The 25,632-nt window shown below is 40.6% G+C and overlaps 2 protein-coding genes across 2 annotated transcripts; one reads left to right on the top strand and one right to left on the bottom strand.

Moving 5' to 3' along the window:
* aldh1l1 (aldehyde dehydrogenase 1 family, member L1) lies at positions 1-25,628 on the top strand. Its single transcript, XM_080025512.1, has 23 exons — positions 1-91; positions 2,695-2,840; positions 3,858-4,092; positions 4,221-4,386; positions 5,771-5,872; positions 6,928-7,017; positions 7,857-7,994; positions 14,636-14,761; positions 15,660-15,751; positions 16,346-16,493; positions 16,761-16,880; positions 17,109-17,236; positions 18,400-18,550; positions 19,302-19,372; positions 19,630-19,735; positions 21,403-21,490; positions 21,717-21,810; positions 21,903-22,002; positions 22,107-22,205; positions 23,234-23,399; positions 23,991-24,096; positions 24,397-24,596; positions 25,285-25,628. Exons 2-23 carry the CDS (start codon positions 2,714-2,716, stop codon positions 25,338-25,340), a joined length of 2,709 nt encoding a protein of 902 aa, XP_079881638.1. The 5' UTR covers positions 1-91; positions 2,695-2,713; the 3' UTR covers positions 25,341-25,628.
* On the bottom strand, positions 9,426-14,046 carry LOC307248946 (uncharacterized protein). Its single transcript, XM_080025511.1, has 2 exons — positions 13,797-14,046; positions 9,426-11,268 (listed from the first exon to the last, which is right to left on the bottom strand). Exons 1-2 carry the CDS (start codon positions 13,993-13,995, stop codon positions 10,472-10,474), a joined length of 996 nt encoding a protein of 331 aa, XP_079881637.1. The 5' UTR covers positions 13,996-14,046; the 3' UTR covers positions 9,426-10,471.
* Positions 25,629-25,632: the final 4 nt, after the last annotated feature.

Here is a 25,632-nt window from a genome sequence, read left to right as displayed (position 1 = left end):
GGAGGGAATTAAATAGCAACGGTCGGTCGGTCTGCGGTCCGACCGCTCTTTCTATAAGCGAGCAGGTGGAACGCTAGCTCTGAAGGCAGGGGTAAGGACACTTTCTTTAACTTTATATTTTCTGCTTTCATATTGTTTTGCATGATGCACACACACACACACACACACACACACACACACACACACACACACACACACACACACACACACACACACCTACACACACACACACACACACACACCTGTTTGATTTTGGATGTCTTGTTGCATTACTATTACCATTTCACATTATGGCCGCGCGTGACTTTGTAAGAAGTGTTTGTGGACAATGTGTGATTATATTGAACGTTCTTTTGTGTCGCATAAAACGTAAGATCTTGAACTATCTCTATGGACGTTGTCCCTTCAGTGCATGAGCTGTCAAACTCCTTCCACTCCTCGTGCTTCTGACTGGTCCACACCGGGAGGGTATGAGCTTACCCTGTGTGATTTGATTGGTTTGGCAGGAGAGCAGGTCCCGCCCCCTTTGTTCAGGGGTCAATAAACTGTCACTATATAAGCTGTTTTTGATTCTAGAATACTCGAGAGAATGGTCGCATGCTTTTATAATGGGTCCATGGTCGCATGGCATTGATCATATAAGTGTGTATATGATGAGTGTTAGTGTGTGTGTGTGTGTGTGTGTGTGTGTGTGTGTGTGTGTGTGTGTGTGTGTGTGACATAACATGTGGGATATAAATACAAGCATGCATGACATTAATACATTTGTGTATGTGCTTTTGATGAAGGCAAGTCAGGACAAGTTTATTTATATAACACGATTCAGACACAGCTATGGAAATTCAAAGTCCTGTACAGGGGCATAAAAAATGCATTAAAAAACAGGCAGAAAAATGGTTAAAAATGCATTTAAAATAATATGTTAAAAGACAATAAAAACAGCAATATCATTCATAGGCAAGCAGAAAAGTCTTCAGATTTGATTTATAAAAACTGAGAGTTGCAGCAGACCTCAAGTTTTCTGAGATTTTGTTCCAATTATGTGAACCCTATTAAAAAAACTGAAAGCTGGCTCTCCATGTTAAGTCTTGACTTTGGGGGACTGAAAGTATACCTGGATGGATTGGTTCATAATGAAGAAATGTATTTTGGCCTTAAAACATTAAGTGCTTTATAAACCAAACAACAGCTTTTTGAAATCAGTTCTTTGACCGAAATGAAGCTAATGTAAAGACCTCAGAACTGGAGTGATCCTATTATTTGAATTGTTTGTTTTTGTTACATTGTCAATTACCTTAGTTTAGTCTTTGTTCAATTTAAGCAAAATTAATTCAACACATAACCAAATCTTCACATTGTAGCCTTCTCCTTTTTTTTCTTCCATAAACGATTTTTAATGAATCTTTTTGAATTTTTAAACAAACAAACAAACAATCACAACCCCCACATCCCACACAATCATTGGACAAACGTTAAAGAAAATAAATACATTGTAAAAAAAAAAGTACAAGATAGATATAACAAATACACACATTATTAACAATTGAGGAGTGACCTAAGCTTATTGAAATATGAAATAAAGGGGCGCCACCTACAATCAAATTTGTTCAAAGAACCTCATTGTAGCCTTCTCTGAAAAAATAATATTTCAGAACGATATAGCCTACATGTTCACATAGTCTCCCTGTGTAAAGAATACCTACACACACACATGCACATGTCTCATTCTTCAAATAGTTTAAAGTTAAAGTCCATAGCATGTTGAAATCACCCCAGACCTGCTCAGTTTTTTTGCTCTTTGGACCATTCTCTTACAGTTCACGCTTGTTTGCATAGAGTCTGATTGAGAGTCTTGCAACCTCTCGGCCCCTTTCAAAACAACTCTCAACCCACACAGCTTTAATCTTTAGAAGTCTGCACACGTGCTGTAAGCTCACAGATGTGTCCTGCCCTGTCTAAACTTTCCTTAAGGCGGTATGTTGATTGATTGACTGAGGTTCATGTCCTCTTGGAGCTTTTTAAAGGCATGCCCTTAAGCCAGAGGAAAGAAAGGAACACATGACTGTGTTTCAGCTGTTTCATAGCTGCAAAGTACTTGCAATGTAAGGGCTGGGAGATATGACCTCAAATCAGTAGCCCTATTAATTTGACCTCGATTTATGATTAATGAGTTATTATTTAGTTTGCCCACCAGAGTTCACCTTTTGAAGCAATATTGGGACATGTTGTCCAATTTTGTCTAATTTTTGGGATAAAAAGAAATGAAGAATACACACACAGATGAAATTCTTAAGGTTATAGATTGATTATTTCAAACAGAAATCAAAGCACATCTTGAAATTAAAACATCAAATTTTAGTTTTAAAGTAAAACCTGCATTTCTCGCAAACAAAATCAATTATCTTGAATATTGACATCTGGAAAGTAGAAAGTAACTTGCATCTCTTGTAAACAAACATTATTTAAGATACTGCCATTTGGAAAACAACAAGTACACATGCAACAGTGTGTCTTTAAGGGAATTAATTGCCCAAGTATGAATATGCATGGTGAAAACCTCAGCCCTAGCATGCTGTGTGATTTTTTATTTTATTTTGGCATTTGTGGCTTATTCCAGATATACTTTGATTGCTTGTACTAATTCCATTCATACTTTGTGCTTGTCCTGCCCTGTGTGTGTTGCCTGCTCTCTAGAACACAGTTGGTTGTGAGCATGAAGATCGCAGTGATTGGTCAGAGTGTGTTCGGCCAGGAGGTTTACAAGGAGCTGAGGAAAGAGGGCCACACCATCGTAGGAGTCTTCACCATCCCCGACAAAGATGGCAAGGCCGACCCACTGGGTGAGGACTTAACATTACCTCCACACTCAAGCTTTGCAATACATTCATGGCTGTAGGAGCAGGTAGACTGTCTCATTTTAATGCTATCTCTGAAACCTTGTTGAGTGTGACTTTCCAAGCAGAATAAGGTCACTGTTGGGCAGAATCTTTGTATGTCTATTTTTAATTTTTATTCATAAATCAGTGCTATTGGTCATACTTTACATCTGTGTTTCAGTTTTATAAAGTTTTCACCAATGAAAATGTATAAATTAGAGCTTGTTATGAATTGACAATGCAGAGTTAATTTGTTTCCTGAAAAATAACCGTTTTGGAGATACAAGGTTTCTGCCCGACAGCGACGATAAGTCATATTTTCGCTTGTCTACATCATACCGTTAGAATGTTGAAATTTGGACTCCTCACACCACTCTGGTTTTATTAGTTTACTCCCCTAAAATAAAAATCCCGGCAGCTCTCCTATCACAGAACATTGTTTTTTATATCTGACAATAACCAGCAGTAAAATTTCTATATTTGGATTAAGGAAATGCTAGCAACTAATTCAGTTTTCATTCAGAGTTAGAACTACAAATCTGATCGCTCCGATTGTCTTGTCCTGTTCTTACACATCCAAAGTAAATACGGTAATTTCACTCATTTTCAGAGACTGCTTATCTTCACCATTCTCATTTATTTTTCTTAAAACGCTGTATGAGGAAGCTTTTGAAATAGCTGTAGACGTAGTTTATCACTTTTGCAAATCTGCACCAAAAGGCCAGAATACTGGTATTTCTTGAGGAGCATATCCCATATGAAGACATAAACAACAATATCAGTTACCAGGAGGATACCAGAGTTGTCGTCTGATTGAAGGACACCTTTCACTACTCTGACAATAAATCGATTAACTCAACAAATAATATCAAGAAGAGATGACGAACAAAGTATTGATATTTCCTAGTTTTTCTGTTGCAACTGAAACCACTTTTGTAAAGCAGATAGTTTAATAGGTTGATTATCCCCCCCACCCCACAGCAACTGAGGCGGAGAAGGATGGCATTGCGGTCTTTAAGTTCCCGCGGTGGCGAGTGAAAGGCCAGGCCATCCCTGAGGTGGTGGCTCAGTACAAGGCCACCGGAGCTGAGCTCAACGTGCTGCCCTTCTGTTCCCAGTTCATCCCTATGGAAGTCATTGACCATCCCACACACGGCTCCATCATCTACCACCCCTCACTGCTGCCTCGCCACAGGGGGGCCTCAGCTATCAACTGGTGAGTAGAGGGCTGTGTATTGGCACTACAAAGTGTGGTAACTTGAGGGGGGATATGTGAAAAAACTAATTTCAGTGTAACCATAATAAAGTAACTTGACCTATAGCTGCTGTCTCTCTGATCCACAGGACCCTGATACATGGGGACAAGAAGGGAGGCTTCACAGTGTTCTGGGCCGATGACGGGCTGGACACTGGACCCATCCTGCTGCAGAGGGAGTGTGACGTGGAACCAGACGACACCGTGAACACACTCTACAAGAGGTTTCTCTTCCCAGAGGGAGTCAAAGGCACAGTAAGTGCAGTGATGGAGCAAGGCATTGTGGGTGTGAGAAAACACAGGCTGGGGTTTGAGGTAGAGAAAATGAACGTAGTTGTTTAACTAAAGCGGAAAAAAGTATGCAAAGATAACATGAGATTCCATATACTATAGTAACTATACTGTTATCACATTAAATGTCATTTAGTAGACACTTTTATCTTAAGTGACTTACAACTTTGTATGCGAGATGGCACATGGAGGGATTGCACTAAACTTTGGTATATCAGTAATAATAAGTATTCAAACTGAGTAACATAATATACTGTAGGCTACTACTAAAACCTTTCGTAAGGGAAATGATTAACTTGGTCTCAATCTAGAGGTTACATACGCTCTTGACTTGATAAATGTCTGTAATAATTGATCACTGACTGGAATAGTGGATGAAGTTTTCCTGTTCCTGGACCTATTTGTACATGGCAGTGTTAAGTCCAAGGTGCATGAGATTGGTAATGAGCCTGGTTGGGGATTTTGGTGGTTGAACGCTGAGATGTAAATAATAAACAACATTAATAAATCATTCCCATTCCTGTCGTCCAGAATGGGTAAAGGCCGTATACAAGCTTTGTCCGTTGGACCATTCAGCAAAACAAATAGGGTCTAGGAGGCGGGGTAGTGAGGTGCAGATGTGGTCTTTTACACAGCACTCCAAGCATTTCATGATCATACATTTTTCTGTGGGGTTTAGCCTTTTTGTCCAAACATCACAACTAAAACCAGAGCGTTTGAAAACTCTGGGCCTAAGTGTAGACAATGGAAGACTCTGTATGCCTGTAGGCGTGGGGACAGGGAAACGGGAAGTTTTGAGATATGCAGGCAGGCGTCATGACCCTTTATTTTTGCACATGGCAATCGTGGTTTACATTTTGTCGCTGTCGGGCAGAAACCCTGTATCTCCAAAATGGTATTATTTCAGGAAACATAAGAAAAATTGTATTTTCTAAAACCAACAAACTCTGTCTGCATCATCCAATCACAAGCTCTTATTAATAATTTTCATTGGTTAAAACTTTATTCAAACCCACACACAGACATGAGTGTGACCGATGGCATTGATTCATGAATAAAAGAAAACAAAATGGAGATACAAGGTTTCTGCCCGACAGCGACAAATTATTTAACAGACAATGGCTGAAGGGGGTCTGCTGGTCGGAGCAGACCTTGAATGTGCCTTACAACGAAAACATGTAACATGTGTATGCATCATGTAATATGGATCGTCCTACTTATCTCCCTTGGGCTGCCTACTGCCGGATCTCCTCTCCACTTAACAAACATTGTGATGGCAAAGTCCATACAGTTAGCACACACACACCTTTTGCTTCAGCAACTCAAACTGTGTTTGTTCTGGTTCCAGGTGGAAGCAGTGAGGCTGATAGCGGAAGGGAAGGCACCCAGGATCACCCAGCCACAGGAGGGCGCCACATACGAATGCATTCAGAAGAAAGACAATGTCAAGGTACAAGATTAATATATATATATACCCTACGTTCCAATCCCCATACTTTCTGCTATTTAGTATGGTGGAATTTTTTTTAGGATGTCCCAATTCTTGTGGTCGGATTCAGCATGTTTAAAAATACCCGGATGCCCTACTACAGCCAGTCGAGATTTTGAGTGTTGAAATCAGCATGCTATTTGGGAGATTCTGACCCACAATCCAGTGCGCATCAAAGTGACATCACATCGACAGAGCCTCCGTATGAAAACAACTGGGGATGCGACGGTTACATTAGAAAGAGGCAAGATCAAGGATGAAATAAATTAGTAAAAGTATGTTCCCATTCTAGCTGACTGCATGCTAACTACATTATTTTTATGATCAGCTGTAGTATTTATAATATAAAAAAGAAAGAGTATAATATTTGGAATGCAAGGAATATAATAAAGAACTGACAGGAAATGGAGAAGAGAGAGGGCTGGCATGTAAGAAAGGTCCCTGGCCGGATTTCACACCAGCAGTATTCAGTTAAAGAACTACCATCTTACAACAAGACGTTGTGTTGCTGTTAGTTATTGTTATGTTCAAAGTGTCTGTTTTTTTCAGAGCTTATGACAAATATTAACAACTTTCTTAAACATAATATTTGTTGGAAACATGATTTAGCCATTGACTGTAGAAGCCATAGAAGCAAAGAAAGGCTAAAAGGATGTAAATCTGCAACGTCATGTCTAAACTTTGCTATGGTTTGAATGCATGATTTATAGGCAACTCTACTTTATACAATTTCATGAACTTGATTTAAAGTTTTTATTTTTCTGAGGTTCACTAGACAGAAAATGTAAGTCCCATATTCAAAATAATATATTCAACATCAGCGTCGAGTAGGATAAGCAATCCAGTCTGAATGTGATCTATCAAACTTTTGTTCTGGCCTCGACACTGCGATTCCTAATCTGAATTTGTGAACCTGAAAAAAAATTGTGGTTTTCCATGCAAAATATTTCAGTGTTTTGCGTTTTTGTTTTGCATAATGATACATAAGGATAAGAGATTGTTCCGTGTGTTGTCAGATTGACTGGAACCAGTCTGCTGAGGCTCTCCACAACTGGATCAGAGGAAACGACAAAGTGCCTGGAGCCTGGGCCGAGGTGGATGGACAGGTAACGGGACAGCAGCAAATCATTCATCTCAATTCTTTGATTCTTTGACACGCTACTGGACTGTAATTTTTACTTGGTAATAACAGAATACATTTTTCCTATTTTTCTTCCTTACAAATAAATGTCAATAAATGACATTAGTTTCTGTCCCGTTAAACTCAGTAGATTGTTGCTTTAATCATCACTTTTTTGATGATAAGAGAAATACTTAAAGGTCACCTATTATGCAACATGCACCTTGTCAATTTTTTATCAACATAAATTCGTCCCCACTGTGACTAGACACCCAAAGTATAATAAAAAACAACTGTCTCTTTTTCTCCACCTTTCTGAAAACCAATTTTTTTTAAAACCCAGTCAGATTTCTCTCCCCTTATGATGTCATGGAGAAACCATGCCCCTTCATTACCAACCTAACTAAGCAGTACCTCCACCTGTGATAAGCACACCCCCAGATCCCCCCTGAATCTAATGTAAGGCAGTCAGCAATATTGAGCTGGCAGGCGTTGCCCCCAAATGGGAAACTGGCTAATCAGAGACTGGGCGTTTTGGAAGGCAGGGCTTAGCTTAAACAGAGCGTTTCAGGCAGAGGTTGAAAAGAGGAGATTCAGCAATGGCACTGTGGGAAATAACGTTTTTTGGACACTACAACATGAAGAGTTTCTAATACAAACCTAAATTTGACCTTTAACATTTATTTTGGACTTCAGTGATTGCCAGTAGCTGTGAGTGTTTTCACAGCAGCTAAGATTTTTCCCGCCGTCAACCTACACCCCGACACACACAAGTATGTTTACCATCTTTACCAAAGTGTTACTGTTTTGTGTCTTTTCCGATAGCAAGTGACTTTCTACGGCTCCACTCTTGTGGATAACGGCACCACAGCTAGCGGCCAGCCCCTGGACATCCCCGGAGCCAGTCGCCCTGGTATCGTCTCCAAGGCAGGCCTGATACTGTTTGGCAACGACGGCAAGGCAGTAAGTCTAGGAATATGCTTTACCTTGCTTTAGTATGTCCCCCAATTCAACCACTATTTTAAAGTCCATACCACTAATTGATGATGGGTTGAAAACTTTCATTTGTATCTATAATGAGTGTATGACTGTATAAAGCTGCACCTCTAGTCTGTAAGGTTCTATTTAGTACCATCTTTAAAAGTAATTTAAGGGGATATGGGTATGAAAATGATGCTAAACCAATTTTTGGAATTTGATGGCCCCAATTTTAGGGAAAATATTGTAGATTTTTACCCTTTTCTGTGCCTGAAATATGTGTTTCTACAAACTATTTTTACCAGCATAATAGCACACGCAGTTGGACACACCCAATCAACATTAATTCAATAAAATAAATGTTGAAAAATATATTTTATACTTTAAGGTACGAACACACTGCACTCCGCGGCGCGGCGGTTGGCGGCGCGAATCGCAGGTTCCGCGCCGCGTGATCATATTGGGTCATATTGTGTCCGCCACCCGCCGCCCGACCAGAGTAGCCTTCTCCTACTCTGGGGATATGCTGGCGTTGGTGCTAACCGGTGCTGAGAGCACCAGTCTGCTGTGCTGATGGTGCTTTACCCAAGCTAACCGGTGCTAACTTGGTTCACAAAGCAAAACTGATAGCTGTACACAGCAAAAAGTTCAACATTTTCAACTTCTGCGGCGGCCGCCCATTCGCTTGGCGGCGCGCGAAATACATTGACTTTCTATGTAAACTCGCCGTGCGGCGGTGTGCAGTGTGTTCGCACCTTTACACTTTAAAGAAGTGCATTGTTTATTGCACGTGGCCTTCCCTGGTGTTGGCTCTGAGTGTTAAATAATGCCATAAGGGACTTCTGGATTTTTGTCCAATCATCTGTAATTAAACAGAAAAAAATAGAAGCTAAATATTTGGGGTAAACAAAAAAAGTGCTAACATCGCTCATCAGCAGCCACACTGACAAGGTGTGTTTTTTATTTCTTTTTATTGGGGCCTCATTTATAACACTTTGCGTGGGACTCACGTGGAAGATGGCATAAGGAAGAAACTCCTTAAGGGGCCTCATTTATCAATGTGGCGTGCGCCCTCTTCTGGGCGTATGCCACGTTGATAAATGAGACCCCTGGTCCTTCCTCTGTCTGTTTTCTGTCTTTCTTAACACGCTGAAGCTAGTTTTCCACACCAGTGGTGTGTGTAGTTCAAACATATTCCTTTCTTCTTACAAAATGTGGTTACTCATTACACAAATGTTATACAGAAAGAACATTTTGCTGGACATTATTCACCTCAATGTGTTTTTTTTTCACTTTATATTTTAATGTTCACAGGGTTTACAACAGGTTGGTAATAATACTGAACGTTGGCAAACAATTTATAAAAAAAACAACACAGGAACAATTTAACAACGTAAACAAATATCACCAGTTGTAACAAAGTTGTATTATCATGGTGCACTGCACATTAATACGATCTTTATTTGAATACAAAGTGTTTTTAATGCTGCAGAGTTCATATGTGGTGGTTCCTGGTTCAAGTGGATGAGAACAAAGAGGAAATGGTTATTGTGGAACCGTAACATCCAGCACATCTGGAGTTAGTAAGTTGTCATCAAGGCAGTACTAACATTCCTCCTACATAACAACTGCTCCAACACTATTATAACATGGAGTCACATGACGTTTGCATTCGTAGAGTTGGTTTTAGTTTAGTTTAGTTTTTTATTTTATCTACCGAGCCTTTACAATGGCTGATTATTGAACCTTAATATATTGTCGAAAGCTGTTAAGTACAGGAAGTTGTATCAATGGCCTCTTCAGATGAATAATCTTGTTGGCATGTTCTTTGATAAAACACTCTTGATTTAAAGTTAAAGTTTGACATTTAGGAAAAAGTCTTGGCAGGTAGTTGGATTAGAATATTGATATCACTCTTATGTATCTCCAAATGTGCAGCAAGAGCCAGCAAACTGTTAGCCTGACAAATAACAGTTATTCCTGAGGAAATGACCTTACATTACATTTGTCATGGTATATTTTCTCTATTAACACAGGTGTCTTTCTGCTCTCTTTATGCTAAACTACGCTAAATCCCCTCCGGCTCCATACACAAGAGTGAGATCAAACTTCTCATCCATCTCTTGGCAAGAAAGCTCATCAGCATATTTTCCATAATGTAAAACTATTCCCTTTGTAAATAAAACGTGCTGATTCCAGACAGTGTTTAATTGAAGCAGTTCTTCTATGGCTGTTAATGTCATACATTTAACATTGGAAAAAGTTTTGTCTTTTGAAAAAACAGAAAGATTTTTTGGAGTACGAGAAAATCCTCAAAAGCAACATTTAGAGAAAAGCACCGTTCTGGTATTGGTCCAGAAAAATTGAGCGACTTTGTAATCTCAAAAACATTTAGTATTCCCCTCACATGTTTCACATTACATGAAACATGCATCCCTTATAACGTCTGTTGGGAAGTTCTTTTAGACAGGACTTTGACTGGTGGACAGTTTGACGCCGTGCACCTTCCTCATGTGCCTCTTCATCAGCAGCCTCTCGGTGAACAGCTCGTCGCAGTCGGCGCACTTGTAGGGCCGCCTCTCTTTGTGTTTGGCGATGACGTGCTTCCTCAGAGTGGAGCCTCTGTTGAAGGACTTGTCGCAGACGTGGCAGCTGAAGGGCTTCTCCCCCGTGTGGGTCCGGATGTGCTCCGTCATGTGTCCCTTCAGCTTGAAACACTTGCCGCAGAAGTGGCAGCGGTACGGCCTCTCCCCTGTGTGCACCCGCATGTGGTTCTGCAGGTTGCTCTGACAGGGGATGTGTTTGCCGCAGACGTGACAGTCGAAGTTGCCCTTGCCGTCTAGTGCCTTGCTTTCATGTGTTTTAAGGTGCCACGTGAGCACGGACTTCTTGGTGAATATGTAGTTGCATATGTGGCAGCGGTACAAGGTGGTGCTGGTCTTCTTCTGGTCCGAGTTGTTCGGGGGGTCCTCCTCCTCCTCTACCGCAGGGCTTTGCTTGGGCTCCAGGCCCCCCTGACCCCCCTCCTCTGCTGCTCGACAGTCTTCTAGCTGCTGCACTGTTTTGATGAGTTCTTTGGTCAGAGCGTCCTCATCACTGTCCTCTGGTGAAGGGTGGTCCTCAGCCCCGTTGAGCCACACTTCCTCTTTAATGTCAGAAGGTCCAGGTTGGTCCAAACACACGTCCGCCACGCTCCACTCCTGCTGCTGCTGTCCAGGGTTCTCCTCTGTGGATAGAGGCAAAGTTGGTGGTTTGGCATCTGCAAAGGATTGGAAATGGAAAATGCATTACACTGACTTGCAGTAATGTAAGTCAAAGTCGTCAGCACCAAATATAGTGCTCCAATAAATCTACAGTAGTACACTCATCAGGACTTTTAACTTCTTCTCAAGAGAGCATAATTATAAAACATGAGGTCTAAAACACAGATGATGAACACAGGACTGTAAAAATCTAGTTCAATATCTAACCTGTAGAGGGCGGTTATACGCTAAACAGCGTCTTAACTGCCTGAATCTTATAAGAAGAAGAAGAAATTCTTCATTGCTTGAGTATACTTCAGCTTAAAACGTTTCGGCGCAACTCGCATACACAATCGATCTTTGAGTAGAGACAGAGTATGCAGTATATAGATGATGATTATGTAGGATGTAGGACGCTAGTATGGTGTTCCGAACACAGCCCCAGAGAATTAAAAAGGCGAAACAGTGATGTAATCCTGCCAGGCCAGTAGGAGGTGTCACATCATGTCAAACACCATACCAAAGCAGATTCACATGTTTGTGCACAGTAATGTTGTAGTAAGTATACGTCGTCTTGGATACAATTACCCCCTGTGTACCGCATGCATATTGTATTTTACTTGCACGTCTCAACGGACACTGTCTCACTCTCTGCAGCCATCATTCGGTCGGTGAGGCTCGAGCCTCAGCTGCATTCCAAATCTCTGCTTCACCCATACACTGACTTTCCAAAGATCTTCACACCACGTTTATTAAAGGCTCTGTTTTAAGTCCACTTTCCACGGTTTTCATGTTAGCGGAAGGACAAATGCCTCACTCCGAACAACTTTTCCCATTTATAAATGGTCTAATCTCTGGATTGAACGGGCAGATCTGTTTCAACTGAAAAAATCCCGAATCGAGGACAGCCTTAGTACATTTCCCTTTTCCATCATATCCAGGCAAAACACAAGGCCACCAGGTGACAGGCTCTGCTCACTCTCACGCTGTGTTCATGTCATAAGGGATGGATGGTAGAGATGGGAAAATATTCCATGTTAACAACTCGCAAGCATTCATGTCATCAAGAGGGTTTTATGATTGCAGAGTCAGTTGTGTGAAGATTCATATACCGTGTATTGTAAAACACAAAACAATATGCATTAAGTGTGGGGCATTAAATGTCGTATTTGGCTAATGTGAGTAGTCTATATTTGTTTGGTTTTCTGGCACTTCTTCCATATTACTGAAGTGGGATATGTAGCAGCTTTCAGAAAAATCTTTCCTCTTGTAAAGTTGATATAAATATCATTTGTAGGTCTGAAACTCAACATTCAGATTACTTTGCCGATATGAACATGGCATTATCTTCACATACTGTAGATGGACCCATCAGCTTCCATTCCAAATATGGTTCATCACTGCTGCGTTCATGCTTTATGTACTTTGGGTTCATAAATGAAATATATAATTGGAGCTTTAATACACATAATTAGATCTCAGCTGTGATTAGCGCTTTAGTTCACCTCTTCAGGTCAATGACTTTACTTTCTCCCACAGTCTCATCATGCCAACTCCACATTCTGTTCCATAATAACATCAGAAATACATGGTTATGGATTAGAATTACAAACAGAGTGTAACAACAGAGATGTTCGCATATAAGTCATTAACACATGCTCAACATTAAACAATTAGATAGAAAAGGTTCAACCCATTTTAAAAGCTTTTATGCAACCTTTGATTTTGTATCAGCATTTATGGCGTGAAGGAGTTAAAGGTAAACATGCCTTTTACAGAGCCTTATTGGCTGTGTATTAACACTGGATTATTTTAAATCAGTATCAGCACACACTGACAGATAGGCTAGTGGATCATCAGAAGATAATCACTGATTTTGACCAAGGGAAATTAGTCAACAAGCGGTCTCCAGAATCACTGACTCCACCTTTTAAAGCTTGTAATGTTTTATTCAATAAATAAAATAATAATAATCAAAATATTTGTCTCTAGGCTATATAATCATTCACCCTATAGTTGGATGTTTAAAATACTCAACCTTAAACCAATATTTTTTTCTTATGCATTATGGGAGTTGTAGTGTCTAATAATAAAACATAATTTAAAATAGCCTATCTTTAACAACATTTTAAATATGTTTAACGTTTGTTTACGTAAGTAGCCTACGTTTGGTCTTAGCAGAATTGTGTTCACCGTTACCTTCAATATTATTTTGTTCTCATAGCCGCAGTGTCACACTACGAAAATATCACAATTTTGTATTGAACAATGTGGCATTGTTACAATAAATACACAAGTGACAGTAGGCTTATGTGTAATTCACTTTCATTCATTATTAGAATGGCATCCCCTGTCACTAGCTAGGAAGCTAGCATTGGCTTTGCTAACGCAGATGAACCGTATAATAAATCCATGAGCTGAACCTGAACGCCCCTTCGCTTCCAACAACAAGACGCTGTTACCTGATGTGGTTTATCGAATGACATAATTAGCCGACTGACAAGCGGTTCAGGTAGACTACGGTGTTAAAGTGAAACACACACACCTGCCCTGTGCAGTCTTATCTCAGGCTTGTAGATCAGATCCAGCAGCCGCTGCAGCCTCTGGTTCTCCAGTTTAGTCCGGAAGACTTCCTCCTGGTAGTCCGTTACCGTCTTCTCCACGAACCCATAGATGTCTACCGCCGCCGCCGTTAGTCGCTCCGTCAGAAAGACGTTGAATGACTGGAGCGTAGCGTTAGCCATCTTCTATCTACCTGACTGTCGGCTCTATGTTTGGAGCTTTTTTATACTATCTATGGTTTGTAGCTACTGTGTGAAGTGTATCCTCAGCCTTTGCCCTGGATGCAATATGTTACAAGGGGTTACACTGCCACCTACTGTACTGGACTGTAACTGTTCTGTTCAAAGTGTTTGGACATGATTCGTAATACACATTTATTATTAGGCTACTAAGGGGCGCTGGGGGAAAACGGGGAAAGTTTAGGACAATTCCCATGACTGACAGGGCCCCCCTAAAAAAGGCCTATTAGAACATCTTTAAAATGTGTTCCTATCATAAAATCATAGATATTATCATGAAACCTTGCCAGTTGACTTACATAAAACAATATATTTTTCAATACAAATAATAAATTAAAAATGTTTGACCAAATAAGAAAATGTGGCAATATAACTAATCATCTTTAAATGTACATCTCTTAAAAAAACAAAAACAAAAAAAAATCATCGTGTTTTCCAGAAGAATCCGACAATTAACAACATGAAATTGTTCTGTTATAACCCTCAGAATAGTGCTAGGAATGATTATGGAAGGTTTAGTTGAAGTGCTTTTAGAGTGATTTTCGTCGTTATGATCATCCCATGTTCATCTTCTTGTGTGCAGCTGCTTGTGAAGAATCTCCAGTTTTCCGATGGGAAGATGATCTCTGCAGCTCAGTACTTCAGCTCAGCCAGCAGCGTGGCTCTGGAGCTCACAGAGGAGGAGAAGAGCTTTGCTGAACAGATGAGGGTATGGGGCCGCCTTCTCTCCTATTCATTCTAGGGATGATCAAAAATACGTTTTTCACACGCACACGCATACACACGCATACACACGCACACACATATACACAGAGTGACACAGAGACCCACACTAGACGTTTCTTGTTATCACCGGCTTTATTATTCTTAAGCTTAATGTTCTATAATGTTCTATTATTTGCATGCATAAATATTTAATCTCCCTCCTTGGTTTCCCTCTCCACCCCCAAAGAGATCATTGGTATAAAAAAATAAAAATTAAATCTGCACCCTATTGAGAAGACATGGAAAGATCCAAATGGTTCTTGATTTTATTCGCAAAGGGTGAAAGATTGTCAGGAGGCAAACCCAGGGCAACCAGATCGGGGAGACCGAGGCTCAGGTGGCAGAGCGGGTCGGCCAATGATCAGAGGGTTGGCGGTTCGATCCCCGCCCTGCCACTTGTGTCATGGTTGTTGTGTCCTTGGGCAAGACACGTCACCCACCTTGCCTCGTGTGAATGTGTGTGACTGCTGTATGTCTGAGGTGGTGGTCGGAGGGGCCACAGGCGCTGAATGGCTCACCACCTCCGGTATAACTGTGTGTGAATGAATGATAGCTGCAACCCTGTAAAAGCGCTTTGAGTACGAGAAAAGCGCTATATAAATTCAATCCATCAGCCTTCCCTAGGGTCCAGCGGCGACTGAAACATGAGCCCCTCCTGCTTCATTAAGAATTAAAGTTTTAATTTAATAAAAAATAAAAATAAAAAGATAGGGGAGTGACTTCATGGGGAGAGGAAGCGAAGCAGGGGGGGAGGAATAAAATAAAAATGTATACATTTTTAATAAGTTGTCAATGAAACAGACGTGTCCCCATGCTGACTTTTGAGCATGTGTTCCTCACAGGCAGTGTGGCAGAGTATTCTGTCTAACGTCAGTCACATTGAAGACTCGACTGATTTCTTCAAGTCTGGTGCTGCTTCCATGGATGTGGTCAGGTAAGGAATAAAAAAAAAAAATTATTTATCCTTAAAACTTTTCCAGTTGATTACCTACATTAAAACAATGATTGTTTGTATTACAATTGTTTCCAAAATGTCTGAATAAATATGCAAATTTCAGCATCTTACTAATTATTCTTACATTTTAAAAACCAAAAATCAAGATGTTGGGTAAAGCCAGAGTTAAAATCTTTATTATTATAACTCAGAATTCTTCATGGGGACAGAAACAGTTAGGCACTATTTCGTTAATGCAATAAAGGCTATTAATTAGAAATTCCGGTAACACTTTACAATAAGGTAGACATTAGAACTTACTAAAAAAAAAGAAGAAAAAAAAGAAAATACCCTATGTAGGCAATGCATAACTATGTAGTAGTTACTAAAAACAAAAAACTAATTAAAAAAACAATGTAGTAGTTACTAAAATAATAAAAACCAAAAAAAAAAAGCTGTAGTAGCTACTAAAAAAAGAAAATCTATGTAGAATGTAATGCATAACTATCTAGTAGTTACTCAAATTGTGTGTACCTTGTTGTTAAGTGTTACCTAAATTCCAATGAATACATTTCCCCCCACACCCCTCTCCAGGCTTGTGGAGGAGGCCAAGCTGCGCTCCAGTAGCTGTGTGCTGCAGAACGAGGACGTCTACATGAACACCAGCTTCATGGACTTCATCCAGATGTGTGTGAGGAGGCTCCGAGGGGAGGACGGGGAGGAGGAGCTGGTGGTGGACTATGTGAGTGCATTGGACTGTGTTTTAAGTTCACAGAGAACTGCTGTAAACTGCCTGCTATGTGTATGTGTTACTGCTTGGCCCGGGGAAACACCTTTATCTCCCAGTAACCATGAGATCGCTGGTTCGGTCCCTGGCACCAGACAGGAGGGTGTTGGTAGTAAAACTAGTAGTGGCTTGTATTATGGTGCCCATCATCATTGTGTTCTTAAACAAGGCACTTAACCCCAAACTGCTCCAGGGACTTAACTAAACTGTTCAATTCCTCAGGTGGAGAAGAACATCAACAACATGAGTGTGAAGATGCCTCATCAGCTGTTCATTAATGGAGAGTTTGTGGACGCAGAAGGAGGAAAGACCTACAAGACCATCAATCCCACTGACGGCACGGTGAGGTCAAAGCTCATTTATTATTTCTGGTCAGTAGAAGAACCATTGATCAGTCTGCAATATTACCAGGCATAATGACAAAATGCAGGGTAGGCTGACTTTGTAAAGGCGGAAATCGGGAAAGACAAAAGTCTCAATCACCTGTAGCCACAGTTTTTTATCTAGAAAATTCATTATCCACTATTATGTTTTAAAGGGCGGGTGTATGTGTGTGTGTGTGTCCTGTAGGCCATCTGTGAGGTGTCTCTGGCCCAGATCAGTGATGTGGACCGGGCAGTGTGTGCTGCTAAGGAGGCCTTTGAGGAGGGAGAGTGGGGCAAGATGAACCCCAGAGACAGAGGCAGACTCATCTACAAGTCAGTGCACCTCTTCTCACTAAAAATGTCCATTTGTCCATGGTGTGTTATCACCATAAACGTAACGTAGGCATAGGACGTCCCAATTCATGTGTGTAAAATGGTGTATGCCAGAAATACCCTGATAAATCTAATTGCATTGTATTAAGTATGCAAACCAGCAAGCTGTATGTGTGGTGTAGTAAAAAGGAAAACGTATGCGAACTCAGAGTATGTCTACCTGCAAGGCTGGATTACCCATAGTGCAATCCCCCAGGTTCACTGTTTGTGAATGGGTCAAGGCTTTGTTTGTGTCTCATTTGTGCACATGTACACAGGGTGCAGGCCCCGCAACACTCATTTCTGCTGCAAGTTTGATGTTATTCCACTGATTGCCGACAGGTGGCACCGTTGTACCAAGAATAACGGAAAACAATCTAGCAATCACATTGACAAGGATGTAATCAATGCAGGTTTCCAAATATTGCCATAACTCAGCTGTGCAAATGTTTATTGAGGGAGGAAATGCCTTTAACATGCTTTTTAGGCTTCAGTGATACACACCGAGTGTTTCTAAGTGAGAGTGAATGAAAAACCTAACTTTGTGGGTTTTTATAAGAAAACTCCAGAAGGCACAGTTAAGGTGTGTGAGTACATCATTTAAATGGATGGATCTGCCAGCCAATCAGAAAAATGCAATTTCTGAGGCTATGAAGGGGTTAACAGCTAACACTGATGAAGGGGTGTTTGACTTTTAAATAATGTGCCCTGGTAGTAAAACCCAAAAATATTGCTGGGGGTGCTCATGGTGTAGTGGTTAGAGGGGCCCCCCAATAGAGGCTCAGTCCTCAGAAGCAGCAGACTATGGGTTAGAATCCGGCTCGTGGTCGTTTTCTGCATGTCATTCCCCTATCTGCACCATTTCATCTCCGTCTCTCCAAAAGCTTTTTTAATAAAGCATAGAAATGCCAAAAAATAATTTCAAAAAATAAATAAAATTGCTAAGTAATCAACTGGAAAATATTCATATTGATATCTATGCGTTGAAAATGTTCACCCTGTTTACCTGCCGTGTCTCACCTTGCTGCGTAACTGCCTAAACATTTGTTAAGCCTGATCCATGTTGTCAGTGACCCCTTGGAACCTCTGCTCCCCCCCCCCCCCCCCCACACACACACCTACAGACTAGCTGACCTGATGGAGCAGCACCAGGAGGAGCTGGCCACCATAGAGTCCATGGACTCTGGAGCTGTTTACACCCTGGCCCTCAAGACTCACGTGGGCATGTCCATCCAGACCTTCCGCTACTTCGCTGGCTGGTGTGACAAGATCCAAGTAAGATCCAAGCCACATTTTTTTGCAATTAACAATGGTATACATTATTTTTTTTAACAAAATTCATTTGCAGAGTGCTTTTTAAAGGTGCACAATGCAGTTTTAGAGGAGGGGGATTTATTTACATTTTGCAGAGCCTGCAGTTAAGTATTTTAAAATACCTATTTTCCCGACAAAGAATTCATGGTATTGAATAATTCTATAACATAAATCGAAACAAAATTATTTTGAGGAATCTGGAACTAAACATAAGTCTGTACACAACAACAACAACAGTGAAACAGTCACTTTACAGGTAGTTTTCTAACTTCAAATAGTGTTCCAGGGATCCAATGTTCCTGTGAGGAAAGTTTGTTCATTCAGTTATGAGAATACACCTTAAAACATTTTTACACCAAAAGTTACACAGTGCACCTTTAATGTCTTATTTATATAGATATTTATTTCTACCTCTTTTATTCTCCGATTGATTGATAGAACATTTGAGTACTTTTATCTTGTTTTTAGCAGGCTTTCATATCTGCTGTTTTATGTTCCAGTTTGTTTGCAAAATTAATCTACCCTCTTGTATAAAATAAAGTTACCTTACCTTACCTTACATTCAAAGGCTGGAAGCCAGTTTTCGTCCTAACATTAGATTCAACTTTGATTAACGGCACCAGCAAGTGACAGTAGTATACAGTATGGTCAGTCGGCAATAGCCTATGTGGATAAATCCAATGGAAAGGAATGAAATGTCTGCTTTTCACAGGGCAGCACCATCCCCATCAACCAGGCCAGGCCCAATCGTAACCTCACCTTCACCAAGAAGGAACCAATAGGGTGAGAGATGGTTGATATTTGAATGTCTGTATGTTTAGACTCATTCACATATGTAGAGCTAGTAGAAAACAATGATATTGTATGTTTTGTTTTTTATAGCCTACTTACTACTACATACTTGAATGTCTTAAGTTAACAGCACTTAAAGATATTGTCTTGAATCCCAGTCATCCAAATGTTTTTTCCATATTACACTAATTCATCAATTCTACTAACAAACAAAGCATGCCATAAATCCTGATTTTCTTTCCTCTCAGAGTGTGTGCTATCGTGATTCCCTGGAACTACCCTCTGATGATGCTGGCCTGGAAGACTGCAGCCTGCCTGGCAGCTGGGAACACAGTGGTCCTCAAACCCGCTCAGGTCAGCCGACACACACTCAGACACCTTCTGTTTGTACTAAACTATATGGAAAATGGCTTTGCAGGCTGCAGTCATACTATTAAAGATGCACCATGCATTTTTAGGAGAGATGGATATGTTTACATTCGCAGAGTCTGCAGTAAGTTTACAACACATATTTTCTTTACATGTAATTCTTAGTATTGAATAATTCATAAAAAAAATATATATATATATTTTGAGGAACATGGAACCAAACATAAGACTCCATTATGTTTTTAACCAAACTGTGGGCCCTGGCTGCTGTAAACAACAACAGTGAAACAGTAACTTTTCAGGAAGCTTTCTAACTTCAAACAGTGTTCCAGGGATCAAAGTTTGATTATTCAGGAACGAGCATATAAGTTAGAAAATGTTCACTTCTCTGAGCGCCTGGGCCAATGATTTTGGCGTCTGGTCTATTTTTTCCACAAGCCGCACGCAAATCGGACCGAAGCCACATTAAAAACCCCATTAAACTGGATAAACAAACACGTTATTAAGGTTTTCAATGTCTTAATTGAAGCAGGGAAAAAGCAGGGGCTCTCCTCCTCTTCTCCAACTCACATTGGGAAACTCGAAGATAAAATACCTGATCGAAAAAACTATCAAAACTATGAGCCATGGGTGTGGCCGTGTGGGCATACATGTACAGTAGTTAGAAATACGTACACACACTGTAACTTCATGAGGTTACTATCACATGGTTAGACCAGCGCTTTGAGGTGATCTACGTCCAGTGTGGCTCCAGGCGTAAGACTCTACAGACATGCACGTGGCTCTGTGAGGCCGTACTTCTAGCTTCATGCTAACTTTAGCATGCTGATGTTGAGACGGTATAATGCTAACCATGTTCACTATCTTTACGCATATTGTGAAGCATTTTAATTAGCTAAAATGAGATAATTAGCGCTAAAGTAGAGCTGAGGCTGATGCTATTAGTTTAGCAGGAATTTAGTCATAAACAAAAGTACTGGACTAAGTGAAGTGTTAACCATCAGTGATGATGGTGCCAGATGAAAAGTCTAATGATCTAACCCAGTCTCACAGTGCCCCTCTCTTCCATCCATTCCCCTTCAATTCTGAGAAATATAATGAGTAGTAATTGATAGCTGACGGCTGCCCAACGGCATTGTGGGAGCTTAGCTAGTGTTAAATGCTGCTAATACAGTCACTGTTACGGGAGGTGTCGGCAGGCGGCTCTGTATACATCAACCTTGCTCTAAAATAGACTTTTTTTAAATGAGAGAACATAGAAGTGAACAGTTAGGCTTCATAAAGCAACAGAGAAAACATAACAGCAAAGACAATGATTCAACCTGCTGCTGGTTTCAGCGATAGCAGCGCCCTATCAACCACCATAACAACTATGACAAAAGTTGCATTGAAAAAAATTCTGGCAATACCTGGAATGATCTATGTAATAATGATCAAACTAAAGGTCGTACACATTTACAGAGTGAAGATTATAAAGGCAATTTTTTTAGTTTTGACGGAGAGAACCCCAAAAGTCACGTGACATGTAGGCTATGCTGTCCATCAGAAATTAATAGAGGGAAAAATACGACTATGTTTTGCGCTGTGGACCAACGTGGGTAGTTAAATACACATTTCAAATTTTTTTTAAAAAACAAGTCATTTGTTTCCAGGTGACTCCTCTGACGGCACTGAAGTTTGCCGAGTTGGCAGCAAGGGCGGGACTGCCCAAAGGAGTGGTCAATATTCTGCCTGGATCAGGTAAGAATACACACACACTCACACATTTGGCCTGGCCAGGGAACACATACATTAGTTCAACAGTTGTTGTTCTTTAAGGTAAGACAGACACGGAAGGAAAGGACATTGTTTCTCAAAATGTGTTAAAGTGTATCAAGGTATTTATTTGAATGTGTTGCTGTGATTTATCAGGATCAGGACATACTGTATGTGAGTGGTTCTAACACTGATGCTTCCTCTCTTCCAGGAGCTCTGGTGGGTCAGCGTCTCTCTGACCATCCTGACGTGCGTAAACTGGGCTTCACCGGCTCCACTGAGATAGGCAAACACATCATGAAGAGGTGAGAGGGCCAACGCACGTTGTCAAAACTCCATCTAAACTAAAACGTAACTCTACAACTAACCTATGTCTTCTCTCTCCCTCCACCTGCAGCTGTGCAGTCAGTAATGTGAAGAAGGTCTCCCTGGAGCTGGGAGGGAAATCCCCTCTCATCATCTTCAGTGACTGTGACATGGACAAGGCAGTGCGCATGGTAAAGTGCATTCAATGGGAGCATGTTTTGTGTTGTCATTTTGCACATGTTTACCAATAGAGGGTTAGAGGGCAAACTGACACTGTGTTGTCTGTGTGTTTCAGGGCATGAGCTCCGTGTTCTTCAACAAGGGAGAGAACTGCATCGCCGCCGGCAGACTGTTTGTGGAAGACTCCATCCATGACCAGTTTGTGAAAAAAGTGGTATGTGGGGCATTCCCTTTTAGAAATCAACCACCTTTTTATCCTTCCTTTTTTAGGATTATTTTTTGGGCATTTTTGCTTCATTAGACTGTTTGGAGAGACATAAATGGGGCGGAGAGGTGGGGAGATGCGGAGAACGACATCAGGACCAGGTAGTTCTCTGCATGGCACCACCTCTCTACTGCATTTAAATCATATCTAGACCTTAGAGGTATTGTGTGTGTGTGTGTGTGTGTGTGTGTGTGTGTGTTCACACCCTAAAATCACATCCTAGTCTCTGTAAACTGGTATGTAAACATAGTGGCTCCGACCGACCCACCTTAGCTAGTAACAATGCTATTAATATAGGCTAAACTACTGATTGGCTTATTATTTTGGCTTTGATAAGTATTTGGTTTCAACACCTGTTTAAATATTGACCGGCTTATTGTCACTACAGTGCTGTTAAAAACACGTGCTTCCTGTATTTTCATAGCGATAATCCAATGGATAGCATTGTTGCTAGCAATGTTGGGTCAGTCTGAGTCCCCTTTGTTTACATTTCAGTTTACAAAACCTAGGCTGCTTATTAACAGTTTTTTTCAGCACACACAGTACAGACAGGTAGCGGATCATTAGGAGATATTCACTGATTTGGACAAAAACTGATTAGCCATTAACAACTTATCTATTCTCTAGAATGGCTGACTCCACCTTCAACTCTAAAGATCCTACAGTTTATCTTCCTACCTTTGTTCTTGTCTAATGTGGATATGAACAAATTAAAATAAATACCTTCATATCCTTTAACAAATTTAGACAAGTTTTCTTAAATCCGCCAAACTCTACCTGTAACTGTTTATATTTAAAATATCTATGTTGTACTTTGAGCCAAGTCATTTTTCATTGCAGCCATTCTACACCGCCGTATGAATTCATCAGCGTTGTTGTGTATTTGATGTTTTTGCATTGTACATTGTGTTTGTGTTGTTGTTTTCTCTCCAGTATAAATAACGGTGAAATGAAATGCAATGTGTGTTTTTTCTCAGATTGAGGAGGTGAAGAAGATGAAGATTGGTGATCCATTGGAGCGCTCCACAGACCATGGCCCTCAGAACCACAAAGCCCACCTGGACAAACTGGTGGAGTACTGTCAGACCGGGGTCAAGGAGGGAGCCACGCTCATCTGTGGAGGCAAACAGGTGCAGCGGCCAGGTAACGCCCCCTGTCTGCACAGCTACATTTATGCACAGGTGGAATGTTACTAATAAGTCAATTAAACTCCAGTACTGTACTTAAGAACACGTTTGAGGCACTTGCACATTACTTGAATCTTTTCTTTTCATGCTACTTTATTCTCCTACTCCACCACAATTCAGTGGAAAATATTAAACTTTTTAATCCACTACATTTAACTGATAAATTAAATTAGTAGTTACTAAGATTTTTGCTTATGAAACACATTATGAAGAGTTAAAAAACAGAGTAGTAGTAGATTAATTGATAAATTGAGTGCCAAAATTAAATTTTCTATTGACTATTTTGATTTTTTCTTTGTCAATCAACAATCTATCAATGAATAAAAAAAAAACTTAAATCCACAATATAATCCCATACACAATGAGCTCCACGTCATCCAGACAGTAATAATAATCTCATTCTAATAGTACAGTGGTCATATCTGCATTGAGTAGTTTAACTTTGAATACACATTGTTATACTCACGTTATTTTTCCAGTAAGGAATCTCTACTCAAGTATTCTTTTGAGGTGCTTTTGACACATCTGCATGCATGTCTGCCTCCAGGATTCTTCTTTGAGCCCACAGTGTTCACTGATGTGCAGGACCACATGTACATCGCTATAGAGGAGTCATTCGGCCCCGTCATGATCATCTCCAAGTTCAAGGGCGGGTAAGGATCATTCAAGATTATTTGAGTGAGGAGGTCTTGTTAATTTATTTTTACCATTCATCGCATTTACACTAGCAACCTACAGAATGAATTTTTAGACCATTCAACATAATTTCTTTCTCTCTTTTCTTCTGATTTTTTGATTTAAAAAGGGGGAAGCGCCTCTGTAGTTGCAGTATTATAAAAGAGCAGTGGTGGGATGAGATAAAAATACTGCTATTCGACGGAGTTTTCACATTTTTCTGCATTTTTAACACTGGATTAAATTAATTGTTTTTCACGCTCCCCCCTGCCCCTCAGTGATGTAGACGGGGTCCTGAAGAGGGCTAATGCCACCGAGTACGGCCTGGCGTCGGGTGTCTTCACACGGGACATCAGCAAAGCTCTGTACGTCAGTGAGAAGCTCAACGCAGGCACAGTGTTCGTCAACACCTACAACAAGACCGACGTCGCCGCGCCTTTCGGGGGCTTCAAACAGTCCGGCTTTGGCAAAGACCTGGGTGAGAAAGACAAATGCTGCTGGTACAGTGTGTAACTGTAGTTAGTTTACGCATGTAGTCTATCACAATGAGCATCAGAATATGTATGAGCAAGTCATAAATCTAAACACTGAATCTCAGAAAAAAAGCAAATAAGAACTTTTTTTTTTAAATATTGACCTAATCCTTTTAAGTTGTTAGCTTTTTGGTGTGGTTCGTGGTTTAGTGTTTAACGCAGACTCTGCACAAATGTTCACTTTGACTCGAAGATGAACTGAATAGATTGGAGGTCAAAGGTCATTGCAACCTTACATATTGTGATGTCACAGTGACCTTGGACCATATTGCAGCTTCCTCGGAGCTATGTCTTCTTTAAAGCATTGCCTACCACCACTGGACTTTCACCGTTCAGCAATTGTATGCCTCACAGAGGAAAACAGTATAACCACCAGGCAGTAGTTCTAGTTTCACTCTTTATTAAGTTGTACTATACGTTTTTTCATTTTTATTATAGTGCATTGTAGCTATATTTTATTCCCAACTATCCCCTCCCATGATGCTCAGCCCTCGTCGCAGCAGACCCCTGTCAATCCCCTCTCTGCCCTATCATCTCTGTCTCTCCAAAACTGTCTAGGAAAGCAAAAAAGTAATTATGTTTGAAGGGACTAACATCCATACATACTGTGTCGGTGTCTGTTCCCTCCAACAGGACAAGATGCTCTCAACGAATACCTGAAGACAAAGGCAGTGACCATCGAGTATTAAGTCAAAGGCATCCATCCGCTCCCTGCAGCCAGAGGCAGTGGTGTATGCCTGGACACAATGCTGAGTGATGCACACAGTTATGTGGATGGTGATAGAGTTGTTCTTTCAATAGCGACTACCGACTGCTAACACTGTATGTGCCCATCAAATGCTAACTCATCATATTAACATGTGTAATGCAGATGACAGAACATTCATCGTGACACATTTACACCTTTGCCATGTGTTGTAATGAGTATTGTCCTTATCTATGCAGATGATGTATGTTTCTACGTCTTTGTGATCAATGTGA

Source organism: Ammodytes marinus (assembly GCF_949987685.1).
Source record: "Ammodytes marinus genome assembly, chromosome: 4".
Lineage (NCBI taxonomy): Eukaryota > Metazoa > Chordata > Actinopteri > Uranoscopiformes > Ammodytidae > Ammodytes > Ammodytes marinus.
This window is presented reverse-complemented; position numbering and strand designations above follow the sequence as displayed.

Coding starts and splice junctions, on each gene's coding strand:
- aldh1l1 (XM_080025512.1), top strand. CDS start 2,714: ATGAAGATCGCAGTGATTGGTCAGAGTGTGTTCGGCCAGGAGGTTTAC. Junction 19,736..21,402: donor TGGTCCTCAAACCCGCTCAG/GTCAGCCGACAC, acceptor ATTTGTTTCCAG/GTGACTCCTCTGACGGCACT. Junction 22,206..23,233: donor ACCAGTTTGTGAAAAAAGTG/GTATGTGGGGCA, acceptor GTTTTTTCTCAG/ATTGAGGAGGTGAAGAAGAT.
- LOC307248946 (XM_080025511.1), bottom strand. CDS start 13,995: ATGGCTAACGCTACGCTCCAGTCATTCAACGTCTTTCTGACGGAGCGA. Junction 11,269..13,796: donor GATAAGACTGCACAGGGCAG/GTGTGTGTGTTT, acceptor AATCCTTTGCAG/ATGCCAAACCACCAACTTTG.